Below are 12,453 nucleotides of genomic sequence, written 5' to 3' on the forward strand. Positions count from 1 at the left end.
TCACACTAAATATCATCACAGCAGTAGTGAGAGATTTTCTTCATACCCAGGCCTGGTGTAGTTTGTAGCTGTCTGGCGCTCATGACGTGCACACTTCCGTCGCTTTGTGACTTTGTTTTTTATTGTAACACATAATTATTTCCCTCCTCATCACTGTAATAAGTGGGTCCTGTTTTCCAAAACAACCAACAACAACAACAACAATTTAAGTTTATTTTAGAGTAAATATAAAACAAAAATCGCATTGCGTAAAGACGCACGTGGACAAGATCAATCCAACATGTTGCAGAATAGTTTGAGAATTATTTTAACAATGTCACACAATGTCAAACTGACTGGCTTCACTTTTTATTATCTGTTACAAATCTGTTAAAAAATTTTACAGGCACATTTTATGCAGAGAAGCTATACACAATTTTCACACTTTGAACACACTAACAAGTTTATTTTTTATTTTTTAGAAAAAACACACACATATACTAAATACACAAACGCAACACAAAAACGACACTAAAGCACGTTCTAGCAGATTTTCCTGAAGAGGAGAGCGGACTGTTGAGTGGTTTAGGTAGTCTCATGTTGTTGGGCTTTATTATTTCTCCCACAACACGAAACTGCCTTGATTACCACAGTAAAACTCATCGCATCATGAAAAGTGAATCACGATTAATTACTGATTGATCTTTCTTTTTTCCTCTTCTTCTTTTTCCCCCATAATGTAGCGAAAGACAGACATTATTTATTATTCCAAAAAGTGCAATAACGTCTTTTATTGTTGTGAGCGAAAGGAACTCAGGAGAGAGGATTCTTATCTCTCTGTGGATCTTTTTCTCATTATGAAGCCATAACAATAACACGGTTATGTATGTATCTGGATATGCTCTGATTTATTCTCAGAGACACAAAGTTTTCACCAGGTCTGCGATTTGAGACTATACCTCTCTGGAGGCTTCTTCTGTTTTCTGTGTGTGTGTGTGTGTGTGTGTGTGTGTGTAATGAAAAGCAAGGAGTAAGGCTACTCGGGGAAAAGAAAGGATTGTGCATGTGTCCAGGAAGAAGGGAGGAGAGGACAGACAAGGCCTCGGTTATGATCATTGCAGTCTGCCAGTTGCCTCGCCGTAGGAAACGCCGGATGCGTCTGCTTGCGCCAGAGAAAGGACACAAAGGCTGCAGCTTTATTGGTGATATTTAGCTTAGACAGCCAGGTTGTAACCTGAAGAAAAACAACCCAATTGCCCGTGATAAAAAGGGACTGTTATATAGCACCCAAATAACCTCACCCCACTTTCCGTTTTAGATTGCCTTCAAAGTGGACCCACAACTCCGCAGACGCTGCAGCAACGTGCAGCTTGGAAACCAAACCATCCCTTAATATGTGTAGATAGTGTAAAATCCAGAGGTCCTTCAGACGCATCTTTGATACTTTTATCTTATTTAAAAACTCTTGAAAATGTTGCACCTAACAGCTCCAAAGAGAATTGGTTTTGTAGAATGAGGTCATTACATTATTATAAAGTTTTTATATTACTCTGGAGGATAAATATCCCCATTACATTTTTTTTTATGAATATGCTTTTTTTTTTCTTTTACAAGTGAAGAGGTTGTTACACAAATGGAGGCTTTAAAGTAGTATTAGGCTACTACCCCCCCCATGCAGCCCACCCCATCCCGTCACCCATCCCCTCCCTCCCCCATCACAACTATGTTCGATTACACCACCATAAGATCTCTTGACAAAAAAAATCTGAACGTTTATTGCTTATAAAACGAAATATTTCCCAATAAAGGCGCTGGGATTTGCTATTAAAATATGGTGGGGAAAATGGTGGCCATTTAGTTGAGCAGCGGGCTGATTTATTATTTATTGTTCTGTCCCACGGTCACGTGTTTGGGGCGCCCTATCCAGTGTTGGGCAAGGTTCAACTTACTGGACGCATTGAGCTCCAAGCTGGTGCAGGAAAGCAGCACATTACACCATGCAATGAATGTGGTTTTCCTAAAGATTGCAGGACTATAACACGTTGTCGGTGTTATTATTATTGTTATATATATTTTTTGCTTCTGCATTTTTTCATGCAATGTCGATGTTGGGAACCAGTTATTATGTTGACTCGCGTGTTCTTCCCGAGCAGGAAGATATGGCACCGAGGTACTCATCAGCTGCAGGGGTGGAGCAGGCGATGCTCACCGAATATGGCGGACCGGAGTCTTGTCCTTTGCAGGCGAAATCTTCTATTTTTGGCGGATCTTGGAGTCCCATGTCGGCCCACCCTCCAAACACAGCCACTCCGACTTATATACATCACCATTACACGAGCGGGGACAGCGATGGCATGTTTACGCGCTCCTGGGCGTTGGACCCGGTCTCCGCGTCCCTGTGTTTGACGGGATTACCATCGACAGCCATGCATTATGAGATCAAACCCGAGCCTCTGATTGGGAGTGCTGATTGTACAACTTTGGAGACGCACACACCTCTTTTGTCTGACATTGAAAACGGAGCGTCCCTTGCGGAGATTCCCTGCGAAACCACATCAGCCACGTCTAAGCGCACGGCCGACAGCCCGTCAGCGTCAGCAGAGGAGAGCAGGGAGGCAGATGCAAGTAAGCAATGCGACGTTTTTTTTTACTCTTTATTCCACTCACTCCATGGGCTGAATTTGCAGAATAAAAATTGCTTCAAGATTTAGAAGAATTATCTTGGATGTCACATGTCTGGTTTAGTATGTAAACATGTTCTAACCAATGTCGTTGAACAGTAGTAGTAAAAAAAACAAAAACAAGATACACATTTCTTCAAGGTGTCATGGACCACTCCACTGTACAATAACAACACATGATCAGAGTTATTTTTTCTGTCCAATCCTCACATTGCTCAGTGCAAAGTGAAAATGAACCAAAAATTAACAAATAGATGATCCTGCCAGGAAGAGCATGTACCCCTCCTCCTCCTCCTCCTCCTCCTCCTCCCTCCCTCCCTCTCTCCCACACACACACACACACACACACACACACACACACACACACACACACACACACACACACACACACACACACACACACTTAGCCAACAGACTAGTCTTGTATTTTTGAGTATACTACTACACTTTGGGAACATTAACTCTTCTTCTCCCCCCCCCCCCCTCCCACCCCACTCCCTTGTTTCCAGATAACCCATCATCCAACTGGCTTCACGCGAAGCCCACCAGAAAAAAGCGTTGTCCGTACACAAAGCACCAAATCCTCGAACTGGAAAAGGAGTTTCTCTTTAACATGTACCTCCCCCGGGATCGTAGATACGAGATAGCGAGACTCCTGAATTTGACCGAGAGGCAGGTGAAAATCTGGTTTCAGAACCGCAGGATGAAGATGAAGAAAGAAAACAAAGACCGGCGGAGAGACAGTTAACTGGTTTTTGAACTGATGGTGGGATTTAGAGCCCGAGGAAGGGGAGGGGAGGGGAGGGGGGGTTAAGGGGGGTTGGGGTGGGCTTGGGTGGGGTAGGGGGGTATATCTTAAATATTCCTGAGCTGTTACACCTATTGCTGTAAAGTTTGTGTTGTTGAAACGATGCTGGATGTCTTTTTGTTTAGTTTTTTCCTCCCAGTGTTTCATGTTTGTGAGAGGAGAACGTGTCTCGTCAGAATTTCGATGTTGTTGTTTGGCGCACACAGATAGTTATTAATTGTAGGCCATTTGTTATTTGCATGAAATGATCCTCGACTACCTGAATGTCCTTCTGCTACCTATTTGCATTGTTTAAGTTATTGTATTTGCAACTTTAGATGTTTTTTTAACCGCTAGGTTTTGACCCATTTGTGAAAACACTGTGCACATTTAAAAAAAATACCTCGTCATCAAAATAAAGAGTAGTTTCTATAGCACACAAGAAAATAATTATGTCTTAATAATTTTCTTAATATTAACACACTCCTGACACATCTAAACAAAAATATGTAGAGTGTTTCAGCTTATGTAATATACTGATCTTTTCAAATTAAAGGTTTTTCAGAACTATTTGGACAAGATTAGAATTTCAACTACTGTCACTGAAAATGAATTAAACTGAAAACAAACAAACACAGGAATGTGGGAATGTGATACTAATACTGCAGGGGAAAAAAATATGTAGCTACAAATTTTACTACGTGTTTGTAACCATTCAGCTTTATTGCACAAACAAACCAAAACGAGTCACAAAAACTTTCCAAGGCCTGTCCAGATTTTTCTCTCTCAGAAATGCTGTTTTGGCACAGAGAGCTGCAGCATAATTATAGATGGCAATATTTTTTATTGTGGAAATAAGTGGGGGTGTTTATTTGATTGGCACTGTTTTTTTTAAGGATTTGCACCAAATATTGAATATAAAGATTTTTTTTTTTTTTTTTGGTATGGTCACAAATATGACTAATCGCTGGATCTAAAAAACAAAACAAAACAAAACAAAAAAACACACATTTCCATAAATGCAGCCAGGCTATTGATTGCAAACTAATAACAAGCAGCAATGCAAACAATTTTACACACAAACCAAATGACCCACAAAAAGTGTATTTATAGTTTATTTGGCAGTCGGTTATTTTATGAATCACATCATCAATATTAACAGTTCTTCGTGGGATAATCTCAGCCTTGTACTGCGCAGGGAAAAACTAGACGAGATGCCCTTTTGCAATAAACCGCAATCACAACTTCAGCTGTTTATAAGGTGCGAAAACAGCAGAGCATGTAGAGGCTCAGTGACAGCAGTAAAGCTGCATTTCAAATGATACTCGGGCAAAGAGTCAAATATGTAATACTGCCTTAAGATAGGCCTGGAGCAACACACACACACACACACACACACACACACACAGGAGGAATGGGGGGTGTATGACAGGACTGCAGATGGGTAAGCCTTAAAAAGTCTAATTACTTTACAACAGTCTGCAACAATTACACTGTCTCGGTGCAGACATCCGTTTGTTGTTTGGTCGCAGCAACACACACACACACACACACACACACACACACACACACACACACACACACACACACACACACACACACACACACACACACACACACACACACACACACAGAGAGAGAGAGAGAGAGAGCACACTATACAATATTGGAGTAACATCCAAATAAAGCCAAAAATATGTATCAACCTATATATAAAAAAAAGTTAAAAATAGAGTTGTTAGAAAAGAATAGAAATAGAGAAGAGCTGAAAGCAGGACGAGCAGCAGTGAGCTGGTGATGGAGTCAGCGCCCCGTGCTGCTGCGCTGCGACCACCAGCAGGTGGAGGCAGCGGCTCATCTGAGGAACACTGTTACTGTTACTGCGTGATGCGTTCACGGCACACAAAAAACACCACTCCCACTCCCCATCTGCTACAGACATGCACCACTTATCCCCCAGGCCTGTTTGTCATGGAGCATCTAATCCAGCCATACCTGCTCTGTTTCACTTGACAGTATAGTTTAAGTGTGGCATGAATTTCCCTTCAAAGATCCATATAAAACTGTTTTACAAGGGAGTCTGCCACTTTTTTTTATTGCCTTCTGTGAAAAACACGCACGAAATAATAATCAAATGACTCCAATTTTTCATTTGGAAGAGTTTATAGAAACATGTAGAGCTGTGGTAATCACACACTTCAGCACAGATATACATGTGTTTTCCAACAAAGATTAAACTAATACTAACTAATAAACTACCGTGTGAATACGTACATGCATATAATCTCAGTGAAAAGGCTCCACTGCTTGTTTGGTTAAGGTGAAGACATAATCAGACTTATGATCTACCACATACACATACTATCAGATGCAGGTGAGTGCCCTCATTTTTCCAGGAATTACACTGCACTTCAGTAGCACCCAGGCTCACATGAACTTGAGGACCTGAGAAGTTGAAGATACCTAAAACCTTCCCTCCCTTCCTGCTTCCCTTTCACACTAATCCCTCCCTCCCTCCCTCCCACCCTTCCACCCACCCCCAACCTCACCCTTTTCTACCTCCCTCAACCCCCAAAGGTCACCCACATGCACCTCATTAACTCTCTTATTCCTTTTCTGGAGGAAACTGTAAGGATCGAAAGGATAACTGCATGTTCCCATTTTTCCAGAAAGACAGATATCTACATATACAGATGCAAACCTTCGCTCAAGTTTCCTTCGCTCAAGTTTCTCAAGGCCCTGCATGGAAAACTGTGCCGTATGTGGACGGCATTCCAGCTGCACCCCTGTGAATCTCCGGATGGGTATCTTCCGTGCAAACGGGAGTGTGAGGAGCCATGCTGCAGAGAAACAGAAAGCGGCTTGGATGTTGTTTGCCGTGACCTCTCGTGACCCCTATACATCAAACCTCATGACACCTCTGCTGACAGAGGAGGCCACAAGTGAACTCTGGAGGAGAAGTTCAGGGGAGTAAAGTTATGAACACATAAGAGTCTGATTCACTCATCCTCATTGCCAATAGTCTGTTGTTTCATATAAATCCCCAAATATGTGCTTGCTACTAGATAAACCTGCAGGCTCCCAGTGACACGGCAGATTAATGGAAAATACATATTTGTACTCCCTGAGTTTGGACTTCCTATATCAGGTACATGCAGTTCAGAATTCCTATTCTTCTTTCAATGTCACATCAGTTTGAGAATTTGCTTCAAATCGTTCACATTTATACTTTTGTTGTTGTTTTTACCCACAGAACAACTGAGCAAAGACACTTGAATCAAACAGGAAGTAAAGTGACAGAGAGGCTGCTTGTCTCATGGAAGAGGTAGGTGGTGTGTTATTTGGAAGTAGAGCACACAGACGATTAATTTCAATATCAATAACCACAGTTGCATTTATTAACTTGATTTATTCCCTTTGCTGCCATCCCCCAAATTTTATTTCATTTCATTTAAAAAGGTCCAATGACCATATAAGTGAATTTATTTCTCCTTCTTTTCTTTTTACATCATGTACAATCTTTCTGCACATGTCGACATGCAAAACAGTTTGATTTGTGAGCCAATAACGCGGCTGAAGTAACTGTCAAATCTTCCAATGAATTATTGGGGCTGTATAAATAAAACTGCATGAAAATCTTGCTTTGTTTCCAGGACCCACACACACGCTCACACACACACAATACAGCGCAACACACATACACACGGCTCGACGCCAAATGTGTTTTCCAGAAGGTCTACAACTGGGCTTGAATGTACTGTTGCATTTTTTCCTCCCACAGGCAGAATACGATGTGATATATGATATACTGCAGCGTTAATGACGGGGACAACAGGCAGTAAACACTTTTACAAACGCTGTCAATCATTTCGACAAATATGATTTCAAAATAATCAAGACTAATCCCTGCATGTATCATAAAAGTTTCAAATTAAAAAGTACCACCTTTTTTACTTTGAAAAATCACAAACAGCATTTTTTTGGCAGTTCAATTGTTTATTTTTTCAGTCATTTGCATCCATAAAGAATAACTAAAACACTTCCACAGCAGATATAGACTATATGGTAAATGATTAAATAATATTAATACTAAAGCCAGTTCCTTAGTCCTCTCGGGTTCTGGCCTTCTTGCCTCCCAGATGTCTCTTGTTGTTTCACAACAGACGGGAAACGAGCCGCTCGTGCTCCCGGCTCATCCACGCGCGCACCATCTCCCCTTCCTCTGCGAATTCGTTCGACAACAACAAGCAGCAAAACGCAGCTTCGTGTCTGTGAAGCTCGGACCAAGAAGGCGATATAAATCAAAAATGTGTTGCGACACGAAATGTGAAATATGCTCATGTCTCAGCATGCTCTGTTTAGGTTCCTGTAAATCAAACACTGCGGAGGGATAATTTATTTTCCTGTGGGCTCTTTGTTCATTGTCCTGTTACACCTGCGTCGATTTAAATCTTTGCGCTCTGGCAGAAAAATGCTGTTGATATAAACCACAATTTATCCCCAACATTTTAATGAGAATGAAAAGAAAAATAATGTGGTTAGTTTGGATAATAATTCACAGAAATTATGAGAAATGCTACACAGATCCTACAACCCAACGAAGTTCAATTAAACTGAAATGCAATTGCTAAATTAATGTGTACGCCTCCATCATGATGGAGCAATTGATATTTTTTGTTTTTAAATCACATTTGAAATCATAGATTCTATTGTTACAGGACAGATCTTATTCCAAAACAAGACCTGTGTCCAATTCAAAGTGCATCCTTACAGACAAAAAATAGTCAAAATATACATTCAAATATATATCCATTCATATAAGCTATATCTGTTTTAAGATGCAATATGTTAGAGTCAGAAACAGGCCAGAGACAGGCTGTGTCCACAGGGTACCAGACAGAGAGAAAGGTATGAGCCTGAATGGGATTTCTGCTGAATGCCAACACCCACTCACCTCAGCAAACAATTGATCCTATGTAAAAGCTGCTCCGTTCGTTTCTATACCACTAACCAAGTCCATTCCTCCCTTCTTTCGTTTTCTGTGCCTGGGTAGTCCTTTTAACAAATCGAAAAAAGCTATAAAATGACGTTTTTTCTGTTTGTTGCGGGATTTCTGCTTGATTATCAAGTGCGCAAAAAAAAAAAAAAACCTTGGTGCGTAATGGCCGCGCGTCTCGTTCCTGCTTCTATAGAAATCTGCCACATTTCTAAATTGAAAACTTCTCCCACAAGCCTACCTAGAGAGTGTCTGTCCTCTTCCTGGCCATATATGATCTAAGGGAGTGTTAGATGGTTTAAATGTGTTCTTAGGGCAGGGAGCTGTCAGACCTTTTGGCGAGAAAGATTGATCACACACAGGCTACCAGGGCTCTTTGTTTAGAGCCTGAGCAATAAACAGCCTTTCCTCTGCTTCACACTACAGTGGCAAATCATGTCTGCTCTCTGCTATGTTGTAACCAATAATGCTGGAGTGTATGGATGATGGCTTAGGTCAATATTATCCCTATAGCCTTGGTGAAATAAAATAAATGAAATGGGATGTGGGACAGGGAGCTGTAAACTGTAAAAAAAAAGAAAAGAAAAATATGACAGATGCCCCTTAAATAACCCAACTGCTGTCTTTCACAAACACACAAAATATTGTCTGTTTTTTTCATCAGCAAATTATAATATGCACCACACAGACTTAAACTATAACGTGATGTACAGTATCATAATCTGTTAGGGATCTTCGATGTAAAATGACAGAATCTGATAAAGGCAAAATTGCTCAATTGAGATAAAAAATACATCTCTTTCTCTCTGGTGTGTGTGTGTGTGTGTGTGTGTGTGTGTGTGTGTGTGTGTGTGTGTGTGTGTGTGTGTGTGTGTGTGTTGGGGGAAGGGTGGACATGTTGGTGGATGTCTGGTGCAGCTTTTCTCTGCAGGCAGTAGAAAAAAAAAACCTTGAAGAAAGTCTCCAGATTAACGCCTCGGCGCTGATAACGACTGAGGCCGCGCGGGGACTTTATGAGACACAAATGTGACCGTGGAAATGATTTGTAGTGTGACCCGCGTGCTCGAAATAAACACACATTAGGTTACTCGCGTGCACATACAAACACATATGAACTCATTTGCGCGTGCCCGCTCGGCTCCTCAGACCACGCGGACGCGCAAAAGAAGGCATGACTTGGTTGCATTTTCGGAAAGGGGTGGGTGGGGGTAAGGGGGGGTATAGTGGTGAAGAAACTGACCTAAAAAAAAAAACGTGTAAATAAAGCAACCCCTACCCCCGGAATGAGGCGTTACCCCTCCGAGTTTTTCGTTCAATCACAGGGGACAGTGGCTTCTTTTGATAAAAACCCCAAATTGTCATTGGGCAGATGCAATCATGTGACAAGCAGCACGGTCTAATTCCGACCATGTCCTCATGAAAGCAATAGTTTATGGCACAGAGGTCTCCGACTATATTCAGTTTAGTAGTTTATGAAATTAAACTGCTAATTAATTATTATCATTATTGTCGTTATCATTATTATTTCTGGCCTCTCTGACACCAGCGGCTCTCCGGGACAAGAAGGAGGAGATGAATTACGAATTTGGGCGAGAAAGTGGTTTTATCAACAGCCAGCCGTCGCTCGCTGAGTGCCTGACATCTCTCACTAACCCTGTCGGTGATGCATTTCAAAGTTCATCAATCAAGAGCTCGGCGCTTTCACACTCGACACTGATTCCTCCTCCTTTTGAGCAGACCATCCCCGGCCTCAGCCCGGGTATCCACCCACGGCACAGCCGCTCAAAGCAGGCTCTGACAGGCTGCAGCCCGCTGCAGACCGCATCCCTTCCCCCGGAGTACCCGTGGATGAAGGAGAAGAAAAGCATCAAGAGGAGCCAGACCTCCACCGCCGCTGCTGCCGCTGCTTCCTCTGCGACTTCTGCGACACCGACTGACTCCTCGCCACTCTACTTCTCCCCCCAAGGCAAGACACGATGATTAATAACCTCCATGAAGAAGGCTCCTCATTGTCTGAGGATCCCCCTCTGCAAAGGAGCTGCATCTCCGGGCCTTGCGCGACGTGGGCGTCCCTTTGAGCCACTATAGGGTTTTGATTTAAGCATGCTTAATCTCATCAAGTAACGCACTGACTTGTGATGCAGTGTAAGAGTGTTAATGCCCGACAGTAATGGAGAGTGATAGATTATTCTTACACGGGCCGGCAGCTGGCATGTTCATTAATCTTCACCCTCCGTCCTGTCCTGTCCACGCAGACCCATCATATTCTGCCTGGGGCCCATAAATCTTCCCAGTCCTGGTGCTTGCTTGCCACAAGTTTCACCCCACAGAGCCTCTTTTCCAACTGTGTTGCTGTTTTATATTTTTGACCACCAGCCTTCGTTTTATTAAAAATGTATATTATGATAATCTTTGGTTTATTTTTCTAGGTTCACCAGAGATCCCAGAGGATGGTGTTGGCGGTGGAGGATCATCATCCAGGAGGCTGAGGACTGCCTACACCAACACCCAACTTCTGGAGCTGGAGAAGGAGTTTCATTTTAACAAATACCTGTGCAGACCGAGGCGGGTGGAGATAGCGGCTCTGCTGGATTTAACGGAGAAGCAGGTGAAAGTGTGGTTTCAGAACAGGAGGATGAAACACAAGAGGCAGACCCACTGCAAGGAGAACCGGGACAGCGAGGGGAAATACGCGTGCGGGGAGGACGACGGGCCGGAGGAAGACGAGCTGGAGCAGGCGGCGGACGAGAGGGAGAGGGAGAGGTATTTCCACCAAAATACCTTGACTTCACAGCAGTGTCACAACGGGAACAATGGGGATACTGTTACGCCTTTGAGCAGCAATGAGAAAAATCCGAAACATTTTCCAAACCCGGCTCCCACTGTTCCAATCTGCGTGTCAACAATAGGCCCGGACAATGATAATTCCCCGAGCCTGGACGTCTCTTTGCAGGATTTCCACGTTTTCTCATCCTCCTCCTCTTTCTCACCGAGTTTCTCAGATTCAACGCAGAGTCCTCTGCCTTTATCATCCGAGACGTTTGACCTCTTCTCTGAAACTCTCACAACAATCGACCTGCAGAACCTGAGTTACTGAAATATTTGCTTTTTTTTTTTTTTTTTTAATTCTCATTCAGACTCTTGTGTTCAGTGTAGCTGCTCAGCTCCAGCGTGAGCGGGGAAATATTTAATAGATCTCACAACCAAGGTAAGTTAAAACGGAAAAAAACAACAACAACAACAAAAACGACAGAGCTACTATTTTGCCTACATGGACTGTTTATTCCATTAGGCTGCAATAGAGGACATTTCACATTTATTTTTATATGGATTTCGACTATAACTGAGCAGAATATTTTCTTTGAAATAAAACTTTGCATTGGTTGGAATCAGATGCGCTATTGTCTTATTTCACAGGTTTGGAGAGATGGGTATATCTTATATGTTTTAAAAGAAAAAAAAATGTTATGTTAAGTTTTTCCTCAGTATTCAAATAAGGATTTAATGAAGAAAAAAAAGCCAACCCCTGGTTATATTCGTGTTCCCACCCTGCTATAAAAAACACTGTTGATTTTATAATCGCAGACTTTCCCCAAAAAACAGTCAGCCAAGTCCTGACCACAGCTCTATAAAATACAAATAAAATGGAAGAAATATCAGTGATATCGTTTACATTTGCATTGCATTATTACCCTATCTTTTTAATTTATATGGGTGGAGATATTATTTGTGGTTGTGACCTGGTCCCTGCTGTTATAATAGAAAAAAAACATTAAGAGATTCATCACCTCTGCATGTTAAAGCCCAGAGAAAGAAAATTAGCAGTGAAAACTGACTGTTAGGAGTCTCAGGCCAAAAGCTACGACTTTTCTTGGCTCTCAAATTAAATTTTATTGCCTATAAAACTCACAGCGCTGAGGGTGCTTGTTTATGGCCCGGTCCGCAATGTAACACAATCTGTTTGAATTCAGAAACGCGCCATTTTGCCATTGTGCTCTTCAAAACTTTCT

The 12,453-nt window shown here is 42.1% G+C and overlaps 2 protein-coding genes across 2 annotated transcripts; both read left to right on the forward strand.

Moving 5' to 3' along the window:
* Positions 1 to 1,679: 1,679 nt before the first annotated feature.
* On the forward strand, positions 1,680 to 3,457 carry hoxa9b (homeobox A9b). Its single transcript, XM_085801994.1, has 2 exons — positions 1,680 to 2,604; positions 3,170 to 3,457. Exons 1-2 carry the CDS (start codon positions 2,079 to 2,081, stop codon positions 3,406 to 3,408), a joined length of 765 nt encoding a protein of 254 aa, XP_085658120.1. The 5' UTR covers positions 1,680 to 2,078; the 3' UTR covers positions 3,409 to 3,457.
* A 6,223-nt stretch (positions 3,458 to 9,680) lies between these two features.
* Positions 9,681 to 11,832, forward strand: hoxa2b (homeobox A2b). The gene is made up of 2 exons (XM_085801995.1): positions 9,681 to 10,409; positions 10,873 to 11,832. Exons 1-2 carry the CDS (start codon positions 10,016 to 10,018, stop codon positions 11,538 to 11,540), a joined length of 1,062 nt encoding a protein of 353 aa, XP_085658121.1. The 5' UTR covers positions 9,681 to 10,015; the 3' UTR covers positions 11,541 to 11,832.
* The last annotated feature ends 621 nt before the right edge of the window (positions 11,833 to 12,453 follow it).

Source organism: Trachurus japonicus, chromosome 16, assembly GCF_045865225.1.
Source record: "Trachurus japonicus isolate A0001 chromosome 16, Traja_1.0".
NCBI classification, from domain to species: Eukaryota; Metazoa; Chordata; class Actinopteri; order Carangiformes; family Carangidae; genus Trachurus; species Trachurus japonicus.

Coding starts and splice junctions, on each gene's coding strand:
- hoxa9b (XM_085801994.1), top strand. CDS start 2,079: ATGTCGATGTTGGGAACCAGTTATTATGTTGACTCGCGTGTTCTTCCC. Junction 2,605..3,169: donor GAGCAGGGAGGCAGATGCAA/GTAAGCAATGCG, acceptor CCTTGTTTCCAG/ATAACCCATCATCCAACTGG.
- hoxa2b (XM_085801995.1), top strand. CDS start 10,016: ATGAATTACGAATTTGGGCGAGAAAGTGGTTTTATCAACAGCCAGCCG. Junction 10,410..10,872: donor ACTCTACTTCTCCCCCCAAG/GCAAGACACGAT, acceptor TTATTTTTCTAG/GTTCACCAGAGATCCCAGAG.